Genomic DNA, 18,365 nt, shown 5'->3' on the forward strand with positions numbered 1-18,365 from the left:
TATTTTGTATTAGTAAAAGTTATATTCTATTTACTAAAATTGAACACATCACATTTTTTCATGCCATGATTTTAATTTCAAAACATTTAAAAATAGTCTTATTTACACAATATAGAAACATTAAGACAAAAACACTGCAAAAAAAAAATGCACATAAGGCTACAGAAATTGAATTTATGATTGCCTCGCTTATATGCTCTGGTGAATTTCACAAAACTTGTCAAGAAATGTGTGGGTTAAATTCACCCCAAAACCAAAAGGAAAAGAACTGCATAAAATAAACCAAAAACTACTTTTGCACTGATAAAATGATCAAAGATATCACTGCACTATTGTAAAGGAAGAAACATTAAGAATGAGCAGTAAACAATGTAAAATGACATTGCACTAATGAAAAATGGGGTGAAATTTTAACAGTCTCAAATTATGTATAGGCTTAATAGGCTAAAAAAATTTTTTTATGTTGGTTTGAAATATGACTTGGACATGATTTCATGACATTCACCAGATTAGGGGGGAAAAACCACAGGATTATCTACACGTCCTTGGGAAAGGATTTTTTTTTTTTTTTGTGGTTCATTTCCTAGGGCATTTTCATGAGAAGCAATCATCACTTTTACTGGTGCTGGAACCAAAAAAGGCTTGAAAGAGCATGGAAAATATTTACAGATTTGACACATTTATTAATACAATGGGGCCAGCAGTAGCTGACTAGTCCTGTACAAACAATGAAAGAGAAGCATGATGTTTAATTAATGTTAATAAATTGTTAGAAAACAATATTGTGTATTTAGACAAATGCCAGCAGCATTGTGAGTTGAAATATGATCACCCATTCCTTTGTCGTTATGTTGGTGTTGATTAGTTTAGTTGGGCTGTATTCTCATCTGAGACCAGTTATATACTGACAATACAGTTTTTTTCTGAAAATTAATCTCTTGATATGACAAAACTGAGGACAAAAAAACCTGGATTAATGTCTGTGACTCACCACCAGGGGGCAGCAGTGAACTCTCTGTTCAAACACATCAAAATGCAAAAGGGTGGATGTTTTCTTAGAAGTCTGAAGTGCTCAAGCTCTTAAGAGTCTCTTAGCTGAGGGTCACTGCATGCCGAACCACTGTTCCTGATCGGCCCACTGCGCCGCCTCGCTGTCGCTGCCCTCCAGGTCTCCCTCCTCCCCGCTGCCCTCCATATCGTCCCCGTCCAGCTCCACCGTGGCGTCCGTGGGACTTTCCTCCTTCTCCATCTTCTGCATGCCCTCCAGAGACTTCTGGTCGTTTGGATCGAGGCTACGGAGGAGGAATAGAAGTTCAGTTCAGATAGAGTTTCAGGTTAAGTACAGTAGAGAGGAAATGACGCTACCTTAGCGCTATACTGTACTGGTCCATGGCCTCCTGATAGTCATTAACAGCTACGAGAAAATCTCCCAGCATTCTGTGCAGCACACAGTCGCTCTGATTGGCTAAAGTGTTTCGTAAAAGTGCTATTCCTTCCTCGTACTTCTGTTCTCGACCTGTAAAGAAAACGAAGTAGGTGTTACATAGCAATACACCAATATATCAGCTATCAATAATTTATAATTAATATTAATAATAATTAATAATATTAGATAAAAAAATAATATATATATTTTTTTTCTATCAATTATATTATTCATTATTTTATTAGTATTTATATATATATATATATATATATATATATATATAATTTTATTAGTATTTATATATATATATATATATATATATATATATAAAAATAAATGTATACACTTACATTTATACATATAATAAAATTATGAATAATATAATTGATAGAAAAAGAATAGATAAAAACTATTTAAGAAGAAATAGAAAAATAATTAAATAATAATAAAATAATAGAAAATAAATAAAAATAATAAATAGAAAAAATTTAAAATAATCAATAAAGAGAAAATGATAATAATCAGTAAATCAAAATAAAAGAAGTTCTTATGAGCACAGTTTTGACGTACTGAGGAGCTCTGCTTTCTTCACGACAGCTTTGATATAGTCGGGCCGCTGAGCGAGGGCTTTGTCCAGCAGAGTCTTGGCCTTCTCCTGGGTCATGGGATCTTCCAGACACACTGTGGCCAGGATGGTGAGAGTTTGGGCGTTCGCTCCCAGCGTCTTGTAAATATTGTTGGCCATTCCCATAGCCTCCCGGATACCATTAGACGCAAGGTAGCAGTCAATCAGACCTGAAAACATGGGCAAAAAAACACTAACCTTTATACAACATTCAAAAATAGGACAGACCAAATCAAAAAACACAACAGAGTAACTCACAGAGATTCAGCAAATAAACAGGTCAAGTATCTGAATCTTTTATCAAAGTCTGCATACTTGAGCTTCTGTTTCTACCACAACTGATGTGCGAGTTGATGAATGATTATATGTGAATAAGTTAAAGAATTTATTGTCCAGCAGAAGATTAAAAGCCTAAATTCAATCTGTTCATCGTATATAGTGATTGAGTCTCTTCGGAAAATTTGGACTAAACTAGTTTGGACTATTAGTTTTACGATCTCTTTATGAACTTTTTGAAGTGTCAAAGTGTCAGTTGTGCAGCTGTCAATGGAGGGACAGAAAGCTCTCAGATTTCATCAAAAAAATCTTCATTTGTGTTTTGTAGATGAACAAAAGTCTGATGGGTTTGGAACGACATGAGGGTGAATAATTAATGACAGAATTTTATTTTTAGGTGAACTATCTCTTTAAAATCATGATGGAAAGGAAGCCGAGTGAAACTGACTATCAAAAAAGAAAAAGTGTAGGGCAGGTTTTTTTGCGGATTAAAGAAGGGGGCGGGGTTTAGGTGGACTACATGATTGGAAAAGTCCAGCATACATCACCAGAGAGAATTCATTTCACTGGAGGATCAAGTTGGGACAGTATGATTGAAAATTACAAGGTTTAAAAAAATAATATAAAAGCTGCATAGATGACTTGTTCACAACAAGATCAATAACACGCATTTAGAGACAGAAAGGGTCATTTCCGTTTCGACTTTAAAGCATGATAAAATGCTCTCAGAGAACTAGCTTCTCTTAACTCATCCCCTTTGAATCATCACCACCAAAAATATAACAAAAATGGAAAATAATTGAGCTAGCCAACTAAACGACTTGTAGGTTGATGGACAGCTTAGTGGAGCATGCGGACGCATCCCTATTATCATGAGATGTTTCTTGCCTTCGTAGCAGTCCAGACGACAGGGCGCCAGTCTCATGGCTTCTCTGAAGTGTATGATGGCTTCCTGCACTCGGCCCATGTTTCGCAGAGCAACGCCCTTCAGCAGGAGCGCCTGCACACTGTTGCTGTTCAGCTGGATGGCTTTAGCTCCCAGATAGAGGGCGCGAGAGTAGCGCTTGCTGTAGAAACTGTGACATCTGAGGAAAACAACAATTTTTAAAAAGTTTTGAGCATCTTCTTAATCTGAAGAAGTTTCAGACACATTAGGGCTTTTCACACTGTGCTTAACCCCGGGTTATCGTCGTTCTGAACCCCACTTTTAACCCTGGGTAAAGGAGCGTTTCACACATTCAAAGTTCTGTCATGAAACTGTTCAGCCTAATAGGTCCTTAACTCAATCAGCTTGTATTCACATCATTCTCTATAGGGCACTGCTGATTGGTTCCTGCTGTATCAGTAGCCAATGAGCTCGCTGCTCAACCCTCTGTACTGTCAGGAATACATAATATGAGGATGTGCTATTCTAGAACCGTTATGGAAACGCGTCACATGCTGTGTTCGTCCAATGAATGATAAATTATCGGGTAAATTATGAGCAATGTGAAACGTGAAGCAAGATAACCCAGGATTCTTCCTATCTAGGGTTTAGAATGAGTATTTCAAGAGTTAAAAGCCCTATTAGAAGGTCAAACTCACCCAGATATGACCCAGGGCTCTGCATGCTGGTCAGATATGTTGAACAGCCGTCCTCCGAGAACCTCCACATCTTCTAGATGACCCTCCCTGGCCATAAGATAGCCGTATACATCCATACCTACAAAACAGCATGATACTTTCATTCAAACCTACACGAATCATCAGGCAATACAACTGTTGGTGAATGCCGCATACCTTTGATCAGGTAAGGGTCAAGCATCTGCGCCTGCTCAAACTTCAAGATGGAGTTCTTGGTGTCTCCAGCCCTGAAGTACACGTCCGCCAGGGTCACTAAAAGATCCACGTTATCCCTCAAGAGTGACTTCTTCTCCAAAGAGCTGTGAGGAGAGACAATACAAGTCAATAGAAACTGTGACAGGAAAGATACCTCAAATTGTACAGAGGTGGGCTATTACTTTCTAAACATTTTCACATGGAAAAATTAAAAATCAACATATAATATAATATAATATAATATAATATAATATAATATAGTATAATATAATATAATATAATATAATATAATATAATATAATATAATATAATATAATATAATATAAAAATTGTTATAAACTAAAACTAATAAAAATCATCTTGGTTAATTGGAATAAAAATGAAATCTTAAACTTTAATGAAAATCAAAAATTATACTCTGGCAACTAAAACTACAAAAAAATTTTTATATATATTTTTTTTTTATGATAAAAATGACAAACAAACTAAAATAAAAGGAAACTAAAATTTTTAAAATAAAAGTCAACTCAAATATATTAATAAACAATAATAACAGTGAATATAATGATTGACTGATTGATGACAGTGGTGGCTAATAACAAGTCACACAAAACTATTTATTATACTTAAAACATTTAATAAATAAAATAAAAAATAAAACATTTATGTAAAGAGATTCTACAAAAAATGTCCGAGCAACAGCTAAGAAATCTGCTTTACTGAAATTGTGGATTTAATCATGAAAAGCCTATTTTCATTCACAGTGTCAAATCTTCACCAGATAGTGTTGATCGCTCTCTGATTGTCCCCTCCATGTATGAAAGCATGTGCTTTAATCCAGACAGACAGCCAATCAAGATTGGGGATGCTCTGAATCACGTCCATCGTCATGGAAGCGACCTCTGCCCCCTTCACCGACAGAGACAGAAGCCCTGCAGTGGATCACACAGGAGGATGCTTTAATGTTGGGCTCACAGTGAACTTGAAAGACAAAGAAAGGACAAGATGCTGTATTCTTACTGACCAATAATGGCATCAAGAGCCAGAGGACACTGTCTCAACACTTCCTTGTAGCTCGTAACGGCTGAACGTTCCTGACCGGCCTTTCTGTAAAGATTCGCCAGCATCATGTTGATCTGTAATTAAAACACATACAGTTAAATACAGTTTCTTTTCTGTTAGGAATTGTAGAGGTTATACAAAAGATTGTATTTGTTTGTTATTTTGGCCTTTTGGAAATAAACCATGTTATTTTTGATATCTCTCTGGTGGTGAGACTCATTCCTTTTCCTGTTACAGCTGACCCCTAGTGGTCGTAACAGAAATTGGGGGCTCGTCCGGGATACAGTTAAACAATGTGCTCTTTTATTTCATTTCATTTTTTAGATGTTAATGATAATGTTAGCTTGTCAGATTCACACACATAGAATTGTAAAGTAAATAACCGAGTGTGAAAACACACCTTTGGCGTTCTCTGGCGTGAAGGGATCCCATCCAGCACTGATATGGCATCTTTATCCAGCTTCAGAATAGTGTAACACTCAGCGATTTTATATTTCACTTCGATCTCTGACGGCAAGTTCTGCAGTTAATCAACACAGAGCTGGTTAACTAGAATAAAACTTCATTTAAACAGATATAAACATTATTACAAAAACCATGATAACCATAATTTCCACCTAAATGCCACAGCAAATACACTTATTTTCAACTTCATTGAAAAATCTTGAAAATAATATCACGATTTAATATCTGAAGGATCATGTGACACTGAGGACTGGAGTAATGATGCTGAAAATCTCAATCAAATAATAAAATGTAACAATTTTTCACAATATCATATTTTACTGTGTATTTTTTTAAAATCAAATTAAAGCAGCCTTGGTGAGCATAATAGACTTCTATCAAAAACATTTAATCTTACTGACACCAAACTTTTGAACGGAAGTGTAACATACACGCTTTACTACTTGTTACAGAACGAAATGAATGAACATCAGAAGGTATGTTGACAGATACAGTACAACTTATTGAAATCCATATCATGTCTCATGTAATTGCCCAATCAGCCATGTCACGCAATGTTACATTTACCTTAGAAAAGCCATTCAGTGACTAGGGGTGTGCCGGTTTCAGAATTGGTGATGACGGTTATGAAGTGAGTCAAATGTGACGGTTCGTAACATAACCGCCGCCGCGGGTTGCGACGTTCGTCTGTTATAGGACAACTTAGTTTGAATAAACGAGCAGACACTGATTAGCTACTTGATCGCCTAAATTAAAAAATAATAATAATATTTGTGTAGTGTTCAATGTTACCGATAGAGATACGCGGACGGGGTATTATTTCATCCGCAACCGCACTCATCATCCGCACCAACGTTTTTTGACCAAATTTCAAAGACGCACCCGCCCGTGTGATTGTTTTGCGGTCTATGGACGATGCAATGCTCTGCTGATGTGAGCCGCAAGAAAGCCCTTGTCGGTTCTAAAAAGGATGCAGAAAAGATATTTAATGCTAATGTAGCCTATGAGGCTTAGGTCTACGGTGAGTTTCATTCATTTATGATGAGATGCGCTCTAGTTCACAATGCAATGCAAGTGAACGCGGCGCACCGGCGCCGGTTATTATATTGTCTGCTATATTTGCTTTTTATTTTTTAAATACATGCAATTGGTTGATGAAACATTTATTAAAATTAAGATACAATTTGTACAAAACGAAATTCACTTTAAAGGAAGGCTTTCTACAAAGAAAAACTTAATGAAGTGGTAAAAATCATGTCTGACGATTTACAAAACAAAACTTGCCTTGGTAGGCTACTTGGCAAAAAATCTAATACAGTTGGAAATGACGTAGACCATTAATGAAACAGACTGTTAACAATTGTTTTTAATTAGTATTCAAACATTCTCTATGATAAAAAAATGTTTGTAAAAAATATTTTAATAACACGGTTTTGGCGGTTATAGAGTTCTAATGACGGTGTTCAACTATAACCGTCGGTCTCACGGTTATATACTAACCGTCACACCCCTATCAGTGACCAGAGGCGGACAGAGTACACAGCTTCATTACTTGAGTAAAAGTACAGATACCCCTTGCTAAATTTTACTCAAGTACAAGTAAAAGTACTACAGTCAGATGTCTACTTAAGTAAAAGTACTAAAGTACTTGTTTTTAAAAGTACTTGAGTATCAAGAGTACAAGAGTACATTTTCTAAATACTGCATTACTACTGCCACAGTGCTTACACTGGTAAACACAGCAAACACTTGAAGCGAAAACCATCATTAACTTGTTCAGAAAATTGAAATAGTCTGGCGAGGTGGGGCCACGGGTTCGGTTCGGGATGCGATATTTTTTTCCCAGGATGGTAGGGGAAGACTCATGAATATTCATTTGGGAAGTCATCCCTGATTGGTCTGATGACCTACCCCTAACCCCACCCCTAAACCTACCCGTCACTGGGGGTCTTATGACCTACCCCTAACCCCGCCCCTAAACCTACCCGTCACTGGGGTTAAGACCAATCAGGGATGACTTCCCTAATGAATATTCATGAGTCTTCCCCTACCATCCTGGGAAATAAAATATTCCCGGGATGGACCTGCTGCGTCTTCATCCATTGTTTCGTCCATGGTTTCGTCTCTTATCTAAATCTGACCATGGAGTTGACTTTGGCGGAAAGCTGAAGGTGATTTCTGACAGGCTGTCCCAATCAGTGGCGCCTGCACAATCCAATCACATTTGAGAGGGAAACAACAAATTGAGGGTTTCTGAGATGTTTCTTTTTTCCTTATTTTTTTTTATTTATTTTTTTAGAAGAAGTAACTGGTACTCACATTTATGGATAGAAATGTAGTGGAGTAAAGAGTACAATATTTGCCTTTCAAATGTACTTGAGTAAAGTCATGAGTACTCCCCAAAAATGATACTTGAGTAAAGTACAGATCCCTCACAATTGTACTTAAGTACTGTACTCAAGTAAATGTACTCAGTTACTGTCCGGCTCTGTCAGTGACCAAAAATGTCCATATGGTGTTACATTTGGTGGAGCTCACCTGCGCCTGCACTGCAGATGTCGTGCCGCCTGTGCTGGAGGGACGGACTTTAGATGTTTTGCTGAGCACTTTCTTCTGCTGTAAAGCCATGTTGTACTTACAAGCTGCATTCCTGTACTCTTTATCATGGAAGATGGCATCGGCATGATACACCAGCAGCTGGTACTTCTGAGATGGTGAGAACAGCTCCCTGAAGGAGAGAAACACACACTTCTATGGATTTGGCTTCTTCTCTTAAAACTGTATTTCAGTGAGACATTGACAACTTGATTTTATCAGTGGGGAATTGGGTGTTAAATGACAAAACAAGACATGGGTTAACTTATTGTACCAAGACAATAAAAATAGTGTTTGCCAAAATAACATCGTGGTATCTATTAAAGATATTTAAAAAATGACAAAAATATTCTTGAGGTTTCTTACACAATTAAAAGGAGATCCCATTTTTATTTATTATAGTACATGCACTAAAACTATGGTAGCTATCGAAATGACAGCAGTAACTAAAGTATTTTGGGAAAACTTGTTACAATCGTACTGTCTTAAATAATGCATTAACACTTTATTTTTTACTTCGTATGAGCTTGTTTCTGCATACTGCGCATCTAATATAATAAAACGTTACATTTTAAAGGCATTATAGGGCAGACACACACTTCACATCAGACAGATTCCAGATCTGTTTACATCCTAAAAGCTGAAGCTACTCACGGGTTGTTGGTGCTCATGGTCAGGAGTAAACTACTGATGATCCGGACATTAGAGTGCAGTCCGGCCGCTGCCATATCCCGCACATGATCGATCACATTCATCTTCAATCGGTTATCTTTCGATCTGGTAGAAAATTTTTTGTTAATAGATGCGCAGCAACAAAGCGGAAGATGCAGCAGTTCTGAAGAGAAGAGTTTTTTAAACGGAAGGAAATGATGCGATTTCAAAATAAAAGTCGGAGGGGAACATTTTTCGCCAAACGAAAAGTCTCCGGAGTCCGAACTTGACAAATGTTGTTGTTTACAATGATCTTCTCTCTGAAAGAGAAAGATTCAAACACTGTTAATTAAATTTTTTTTTGCGGGGGATTTAAAAATAAAGAAAAAGTATTTGCTTTCTAAATAATGATAGGAAATAATATTAATTGCGATTAATTTACGAAACACAGTACGATACAAAAAAATCTGCATAAAGTAAAAAAAAAAAAAAGATGAGTGATTTCTCCTTACACGTTAGAGAGTAGTTTGAACTTTTGTTTGTTACATCTTTCTATGGACCCAATTGAAAATCACTAATGCGTTTTTTTAAATAAAATTTTGTTTACATATATGACAAATTCACTTAAATGCAAACTTATCTTTATTCACGCACAGATTTTAATGACTGTCACAGCTTTTTATTTTTATTTTTTTTATTCTATGCTGCTGTCCCCTAACCAGAACGACTGGGTACCACACACACACACACACACACACACAGACAGCAAAGACATTGATGATATGTATATTATTTTTACCAGGTTTCACAGGGTTATGTGTACATAGGTACATGTCAGTTGTATTTTATATGCAACTGAATCATCATCATCATCATCATCATCATCATGTTCAAACAGTGTGATTGTGGTCTGGGGTCTTTGGAACTTTGAAACCAACTCCAGTCCAATTTGCAGGTAAGAACAGGTTCCCCCCGAAAGCGTTGTTGAAGGGGTTCAGGCTCATATGCATGTCCACTTTAAAACTGTTACCTAACAGCTTTTAATCTTCGTTTCCCACAATCAACTTCAAAGTGCACATTTGATCACATCTCACAACAACAGAGTAAATATCTCTGCAAATGTAATGTAAAATCCTTTTAAAAAACAAAAGGAAAACTGCATTATATAAAATAAAATCACATTGACACCACTTCATGAACAGCTTCAAGCACTTGATAGTAGGTCTTTGATCACGGCGATGGCTCTCGGAGATCTACAGAAATATTTTGTACCGTACTGGTGTGCAAAGTGAAAAATGTTTAAATGTACCAGACATACAGCTGTAACATAACTCCTAAAATCTTTCTTGCAACAACCACACTGGCAAATAATGGCTTCCTTTGCAAGTGATCTTGTAATACAAAGCATATTATTAATCCACGCACATACATTCACAAATAAATAACAGGCAGGTTAAACAAAACAATGAGTTTCCCTGATTATTAGCAATTAATTGTAATTGGAAGACAACTGATTTGAAATAGGCCTCAAATTACTGTAATGAGATGTATGAATTTAATATAAACATAATATGTCGATGTAGTTATTTGAACTCGATGCACGTTAAAACTGGCATGCTCCTGTTTGAGGAATTTTAGTGAGTTCTGTGAACTCAGAAACTGAAGTCCAAAAAAGCTTTAAAGCAGATACTGTTAATCTTGCAGAATAAGCAACAAAATCCTGATAGAGCTATTAATAACTCTGGCTGTGTGTCCTCATCGTGACCTATTATCATACATGCTTAAAGCTGTTCAATCCAGCAGCTAAACGTACAGCAATCCCCCTAAATCTAAAGAGTCTCTATGTGCATTTGTTACATACAAAATAAATAAATAAAAATATCAGTCTTCAAGGAACTTCAACATCCAAAGTGCCCGTTGAGGCATCATGGTATTAGTTTGCAGTTGGAGTCGCAGTTGTTTGTCCAGATTGCACCGCAAACATCCAGATGGGGAGACCGTACCGGAAAATCACCGTAAATCCCAGGTTACGACCGCAAAACCCCGTAATCTCATGTATCAAGAGTCATGTTTTCCGTCTTTGCGCTCGGCACTGATCCACATTTCAAATTTACACACAGGTTCAGACGCAGTGCAATTACAAAATAAAATCTAATCATTTAAAAAAAAGGTTTATGTAAACTGTAACAGAAATACAGTATCGTTTTCAGTCTCGTAGCTGCCATTACAGTAACTTCTGATTGCTGTGTCTTGCAACTTCGGAGGAGGGTGGCTTTTAAAAGCAGTTTGTTCGTCTAGCCGAGCGAGCTATGTCTTTTCCTCTCGTTCTGTTTTCCGGCGAGTGATGTTGCGAGGCTTGATCTTCAAAGAAAGCTCCCACAATGCCTCCTCAGCTAGATGGTCACTGAAGTCGTTGAAGAAGGAGACGATGTCGTCGTTGTGTTTGAGGTCATAATGCCTGGAAGAAAGAGAAGTACAAGTCACACAAAAAACTATTTTCTATCCCATCTTAATTAGGAGACATCTATTTCTGTAGGTTAACGCCAAGAACCAATAATGCCATAGCCAAGTTTTTCACGATCTAATAGATTTTTTACTTTGTTGAATATTTCGTTTTTTTACTCTGATAATGGACGTTAAATGGATTGCGAATGATGCTTCATATTGTCCAAGTACTCACACTTGCTGGAAGCGCCTCATAGTGTCCAGGATATTGAACTGCTGCCAGCGTTTGGAAAAGTTTATCTTTCCATTAATGAGGTCTGGATTCCCAAGATGCACAAACGTTAAGTCCTGGAGGATGAGACCTCTGCATTTTGTGAAAAAATAGGGAAGTTATACACAAAAAATGACATTTGAATTACAATAAAAATGCGTATCTTTTCTTTAAAGTCAACAATTCTTGTTTTTATGGAATATTACAGTATTTATTATACATGATTTATCTGTGCACATCATTATTTAAAAAGAAATTCATGCGTCTCATAATCTTTAATCAAAATAACTTCCTCTCCCTCTTGCAGCGACATATTTACTGTCTCTCATGAGACTGACCAATAGCAAACCACGACCATCCAATGAATTCCCGATGGACAAAATCAAGTTCCGCCCTACATTTTTTCTTGTTTGAGAAGCCATTTTACATGGGCATACATCAAAATAAGGAAAGAAAAGACTATCGCAACTTCCATTTCATGGCAACTATAAATGCTTAACATGTCCTTACAGATACGGTATGCATGGAGGCTCCACATCCGCCAAAGCTGCTCTGTACGCCCGGAAGGAGGAGGAACTGTCAATTAAAGTGCAATATTCCTCCAAACCCTGTAAAGATAACATAAGGTACTGTGACGATCGGCTGAAAACCAGAATAAAAGAGACAGGGATGCATGGATGTGATTTACCTCTGACGTTTGCTTCTGCCATTCCAGTCTTCTGATAGGCGCTGAATCCAACGCTGATAATATTGCCAAGTAGGAGTTGAAGTTATTGAGTTTTCTTAAGTGCTAGAATTCAAAGGGACATGGGTTAAAGTTATTTTGTAATAGAAATCAAGCCAATAAATCATTGATTTCAATTTGGAAGAATTTAGTTTAGTTTAGAGGAAGAATTTAAATTAGTTTGTACCTTCATAATTTTGATGAACTTTAGAAGAAGTTTTTCACGATCCTGGGCTTTCTCCTGCTGTATTATTAAGGACCGAACCCTTAAAAAAGAGACATAAAAATACATATAATGCACTGTATACTCATTAAAACATCCATACATATTTTTCTCTCCATCAACATAAGATTTTAGGTAGAAACTTATATTAATCAATCAAGAAATCGTGTATCATTTAGTAAGTGTTCACCATTTATTTTTCACCACTTTAATCGCCTTCACTAGTTTATTTTAAATGGTCCTGCGGTGACCAATTAATTTTTAGACAAACAAATATAGATGTATATAATGTAAACAGAGTCTAAATGGGCAGTTCTCGCAGATTAAGCTGTAATATGGACCAAACTTTACGCTGTAAGCCAAAAGACTAGTTTTCTCTTAGGCTACACACTGTTAGTTGACAATCACATTTACTTACAGGTTGTGAGTCTCGAAATGTCCCGTTCACACAGCAACTTACAGTAACGTCTACGGTCTGTATGAATGTACAACGGGAGTCAAGCCCGTACTCTCTTTCCAGTAACCACAGCGACAATGACCAAAGTCATTTCAAAGATGGAGGCATCCATAACACTGAAAAGTCTTATCACTTTTGACACGACGAGTTAAATCGAGCCGAGTTCATCCATCAAATATTCAGTAACTGACAGCAGTTATCTGTGTGGAGTGGAGCATTTGAGTCACACTTCGAACACAAAATTGACAGGAGCAGCTCCGGTGGAGAACAGTGTCTGGATCTAAAACCTTCAGATGACGCAGCTAAAATCTCTGTCGCTGTAAGTTACCAAAACCACACGTGAAAACACACGATAGACATGTGTTTGTGAAGCGCAGAGCAGGTCTCTGCTTCAGTAAATAACTGAACTGCGTGTGAACATAACCGGACTCAATCGTATACTTTTGCTGTGTGAACGTGGCCTTAAACGTTGATGGTTTTATGCTAGCTTGAGAATCAAAGCATCATACCAGTATGACATGTTGTTGAAGTGCTCTGTAAACTGGGTCAGATTGGGGCTTTTTTCCTCATTCTGTTCCTTTGCCCAAAGTAACACCTCTGGGATCTGCAGACAGACATAAAAAAGTGTTGGAAAACTCTCGGTAGGAAGTGTGATGAATGATATTAGAGAAGCTGTACCTCTATCTTATAAAACAGCTCCGCATCAAGGAGAGTCAGCTGGTCTGCGATCTCATGACTACGGAAGTCATGCAGAGTGCCGGGCCTGGTAATAAATAGTCAAAATCGATTCAATTCACAATCTAATATCAGGCATGAAAACAGTTCAGGGGTAAAAAAGGTGAGAAGGATGCGGCATATATAGCCCCCCCCCCCCCCCTCCCTCACGGCGCCCGCGCCCGCTATTATCCCGCCCACTTCTATGTCAAAATTAAAAATAATGACATTGGTAACATCGCTGTCTGTATCTGACAGGACAGTTAACATTGTAAGCTAACTTACCTCAGGCTTGCTTTCCGACGTGCGGTTCTTTGTTCGGCAGTGTGTCCAGTTGTCAGACTCGCGGTGTAAAAGACTTTGAAAACATTTCTGCCCTACGTTACTCTGACTCGTATTGGCTGTCAGGTTTCGGCATTAGGAATGCTGATTGTTTTTTAAAGCTGCGAAGTTTATGGTAACTTTATAGCGGGTAAATGCTGGCCTCGACCTCGACCACCCCAACCCCCCCATCTGCACAAATCGCGTAGGTGACCCATTTTGGTTTTAAAACGGCGAATTTCACCGAAAGGTGAGGAGTTTTCATGCCTGTAATATCGATTTTTCAAAGAAACACTGAAAGAACATGATTTAGGGGAGCATTACCTGGCAGCCACACCTCGCGCAGCCAGTGTTTTGAGGGAATTAGTGTACTGCAGCAACTTCTTCTGTTGGACTTTATCTAGGATGTTCTTGCGCAGAACCCGTGCCAGGGTGAGCTCTCCTTTACACAACAGACTGAACACAAGCTCCATGAGCTGCTTCAAGATGTCTTCTGTCAGCTCCACCAAACTGAAGACACACAAAAAAGGGTCTTTATTCAAATAATGATTCATAAGCAACAACAACCCTTTCATAAGTCACTAGCAACATGAAACAGTATATAACTACTAGCTTGTGGGGCACAATATATTAGAATTTGATTTATGTACTTAGACATCACATTGGCCTACAAGTAAATAGTGTGGAGTAACTGCATCAGTGCCTTCAGATATTTATATAATGTGGCCCCTCAATTGTGTTTGTAAAGTGTGTATCTGATGTCCCATAATTGAGTTCCAGCTCACCAAAGCTCGTCCACAACGCGCACCAGCACGAAGAAGGTGTTTTTACTAGATCGTTGTTTGATGATATCAGAGCTGAGAGAAAATCTGGTATATGTGTTCAGAGTTAAGGTTAATAAGAATAAAAAGGGTAGGAATGCAAAGATTTAAAGATTTACCACCGTCAGAAAGGATATCTATAGCGGAGCTTTTTAATGAGGTCCTCCGGGGTTAGAAATGTTCGGTATGTGGTCAAGAAAGCTTCACAGTATAAAACTCGATCTACAAAAGAGAACATAAGATACATTTATTTAATCATAATTATAGGTCAAGATTTGGGAATGTGAACTAGAGTTAATAAATATGAAAAATACACTACAGTAAAAACAGTAATAGTGTGAATATATTTTAAAAAGTAATTTATTCATGTGATGGCAAAGCTGAATTCAGTTTTCAGTGTCACATGATCCTTCAGAAATCATTCTAATATGATGATTTAGTGATCAAGAAACAGTTCTTATTATCAATTGAAAACGGTTGTGCTGCTCAAAATTTTTATGGAAACTGATACTTTTTTTTTTTCAAGAATCTTTGACGAATAGAAAGTTCAAAAGAACATTTTTCATTTAAAATAGAAACCTTTGTAACATTATAAAAGTCTTTACTGTTACGTTTGACCAATTTAAAGTGTTCTACCTGAATTAAAGTATTTCAATCCTATATTAAAGTGAATATAAAGTATAAAGTAAAAATAAAAAATCTTACTGACCCCAAACTTTTGAACGGCAATTAAAAAGCTACATTTTGAATCCCCTAGTTTAACATATTTGCTGTTGTATAAATAAATATTGAACACAAAATAACTGACTCCCCCAGATTAAAAGGGATTACTCTTACCTTTGCGATCTGTTTCGGTGGCATGAACTAATAAAATATCGCCTGATCCAGCTCTGACATCAGGGCCGTCATCGTTCTGAGAAATACAGATTAGGATTATGCGGTTTTCAACAAGCAGGTCAAAGTTAGAGCTTTTCATGTAATCATCTCCTAAATTTAACTTCTTGGAGGGATGTGCAAAATAATATTTTCAAAATCTACTAGTCAGTGGCTCAGTGACCAGTTGGAAGCCCTATATAATTAGGGTCAACTGACCCCAATTAGAAACATGTTGAGATGTCTGGATGTTTCATTTCAAGGCATGTTCTTGTGTTCAAAGACAAACTGGAACAAGATAAAGCAAGCCAGCTCATTAGAGTCACACATTTCCTGTCTTATGAGTATGAGTAGTCCGCTTATTAACTTATTATCTTATGTATTCTTTCAGGGGAGATGCTCTCTGCAGTAGGTCTGACCTTACAGTGTGAACAACAGTATTTCACATGCACTTCAATGCTGGGGTTCACCACAGCGGCACTGCAGAGGCTTTGAGTCATAGGCAGAGGGCAGCAGAGAGCACACTAATACTCAACTATCATTACAACCAATGTAAATCAAGTTATAAACCTCTAAAACTTGGCATTTCTGTACACATGCAGCAGATGCAACACCTTATACATAAGTTTTACCTCTTGCTTTAGTGTTAAGCGAGACACGATCTCTTCATGGTCTATCAGGGAGAGCTCGTCCACCTCTTCTGAGGTCAACTCTGAGTCTCCACACTTCTGCTTCCAGCTGTGGATGAGAGGATGGATAGGTAATCAAAAAGTCCAAAACATGGAAGGCAATTGCATTTTCATGGTGGGAGACAAAAACGTCTGAAATTGTTTCAAAAGATGAACAACTAAAGAGAGGATACAAGGTTTTGAGCTGAAGCATTCCTTTAAAGCAAATGAACGTTACCCCTCTCTGTCGGCCGGATCTTTACTGTTTTCTGACTCTGAGTCCTGGAGTGAGTCCTCAGCACCACAAGAAGAGTCCTGGGAATGACAGAAAAAAGAATTCAAGGCCTATCACTGCATCCATACAACGGGGTGAAAAACGAGATATCTTAATAAGATGCAAAATAAAGAGAAGAGCACAAGGTGATAGTTCTGAATTTCACAAAACATTTAACACAAGATTGATGACACATTACAATATAGTGAAGTTACTATCACTCAATAACTGTATACACTACCAAATTTTTTTAATGTCGTATGCTCACCAAGACTGCATTTGTTTGATCAAAAATACATTAAAAACACTCTTATTTTAAAATATTATTACAATGTAAAATAACTGTTGTCTACAAACTGTTGTCTGAAAACATTTTTAAAATGTAATTTATTCCTGTGATGCAAAGCTGAATTTTCAGCATCATTACTCCAGTCTTCAGTGTCACATGATCCTTCAGAGATCATTCTAATATGCTGATTTGCTGTTCAAGAAACATTTCTTATTATTACTACTGTTGAAAGCAGTTGTGCTTCTTAATATTTTTGTGGAAACTGTGATACTTTTTTCAGGATACTTTGATGAATATACATTTTAAAAGAACAGCATTTATTTGAAATAGACATTTTCTGAAACAATGTAAAAATACTTTACTGTCATTTTTGATCAACTTAATGCATCCTTGCAGAACACAAGAATTAATAAAAAAAATTTTACATTACTGCCCCAAAACATGTAAAATGTAAATGTCTATAAATACAGACATTTACATTTTGTGTCAGTAATGTTAAACAAATAAATATCTATATACAGTATATACACATACATACATCACAATAAATATTTTTCAAAGCAGCTTTACAGAAAGTTTCTTACTACCCACGACATGCATAATGTGATTATCAAACATGAGGTTAGATAAATCATTTGTGCTAAGCTGTTAATTTATAATCAAACACAAATCATAACTGATAACTGAAGAAAATATACTTACAGTATTTGTGACTTTACATCACATTTTTTATTTTTACATATTAGATATGTATATTCTGTAGAAAAAATATCCACATGTGCAAACACCAAAATATTGCACTGCAATTACCTCTTGTTTCACCAATTAATGATTTTTTTTGGGGGGGGGGGGGGGGGGGTGGAGGGGGGGGTTGTTTGTACAGAATTCATTTAATTTATTCAAAGAATGTTGAAAATGTGGTGCTAATAGCTTTGGTCTAAAAATGTAAAATGTTTACATATTCTCTGTTTTTAAGGCCAATGTCAAATTACATATCGCAGAAATGTAATGCTTATGTAATGTAATGTAAAACTCGGCTTTCTGTAACATTGGGCGTCCTACTTCGGGATGAATCTGATGATTTGTCTGCTTAAATTGCAGGTTTTATTTTTGAAAAGCACACAATCATCAAATCAACAATTCCTCTTTTCAGTTCTTGAATTCTATCAGAGTAACTCGATTTCCCAACAATGTCTGTATACAAAGTCATCTAAAATCTACAGGCCTTTTTTTTTTTTGCTTCTTTTTTGTCCATACTGCATGCTAAATCCTGCAGAGTCACAAAAATATATTCTCTACATTTAAAATCTAGCAATATAGAGAAGAATTTTGAACCAATTAAATTTTACTGTAGGCAGGGCCACCCA

The 18,365-nt window shown here is 36.8% G+C and overlaps 2 protein-coding genes across 5 annotated transcripts in view; both read right to left on the bottom strand.

Moving 5' to 3' along the window:
- Nucleotides 1-538: 538 nt before the first annotated feature.
- On the bottom strand, nt 539-9,134 carry anapc7 (anaphase promoting complex subunit 7). Its single transcript, XM_079895958.1, has 11 exons — nt 8,922-9,134; nt 8,211-8,400; nt 5,608-5,727; nt 5,170-5,281; nt 4,924-5,077; nt 4,107-4,249; nt 3,912-4,029; nt 3,216-3,412; nt 1,997-2,221; nt 1,366-1,516; nt 539-1,292 (listed from the first exon to the last, which is right to left on the bottom strand). Exons 1-11 carry the CDS (start codon nt 9,020-9,022, stop codon nt 1,103-1,105), a joined length of 1,701 nt encoding a protein of 566 aa, XP_079752084.1. The 5' UTR covers nt 9,023-9,134; the 3' UTR covers nt 539-1,102.
- Nucleotides 9,135-9,617: 483 nt separating this feature from the next.
- The window catches only part of rapgef1a (Rap guanine nucleotide exchange factor (GEF) 1a), a 28,576-nt gene continuing 19,828 nt past the window's right edge, over nt 9,618-18,365 (bottom strand). For 3 of the 4 annotated variants that reach the window (XM_079896853.1, XM_079896850.1, XM_079896852.1), the window contains 13 exons: nt 16,674-16,750; nt 16,400-16,505; nt 15,732-15,807; nt 15,032-15,116; nt 14,859-14,951; nt 14,398-14,583; nt 13,717-13,801; nt 13,548-13,642; nt 12,546-12,624; nt 12,323-12,424; nt 12,145-12,242; nt 11,599-11,727; nt 9,618-11,376 (listed from right to left, as the gene is read on the bottom strand). In XM_079896853.1, coding sequence (XP_079752979.1) covers nt 11,226-11,376; nt 11,599-11,727; nt 12,145-12,242; nt 12,323-12,424; nt 12,546-12,624; nt 13,548-13,642; nt 13,717-13,801; nt 14,398-14,583; nt 14,859-14,951; nt 15,032-15,116; nt 15,732-15,807; nt 16,400-16,505; nt 16,674-16,750 — 1,362 coding nt within the window. In that variant the 3' untranslated portion in view covers nt 9,618-11,225. Of the gene's footprint in view, nt 11,377-11,598; nt 11,728-12,144; nt 12,243-12,322; nt 12,425-12,545; nt 12,625-13,547; nt 13,643-13,716; nt 13,802-14,397; nt 14,584-14,858; nt 14,952-15,027; nt 15,117-15,731; nt 15,808-16,399; nt 16,506-16,673; nt 16,751-18,365 lie in introns of all 4 variants that reach the window. The other variant, XM_079896851.1, reaches the window with a different exon arrangement.

Source organism: Squalius cephalus, assembly GCF_949319135.1.
Source record: "Squalius cephalus genome assembly, chromosome: 16".
Lineage (NCBI taxonomy): Eukaryota > Metazoa > Chordata > Actinopteri > Cypriniformes > Leuciscidae > Squalius > Squalius cephalus.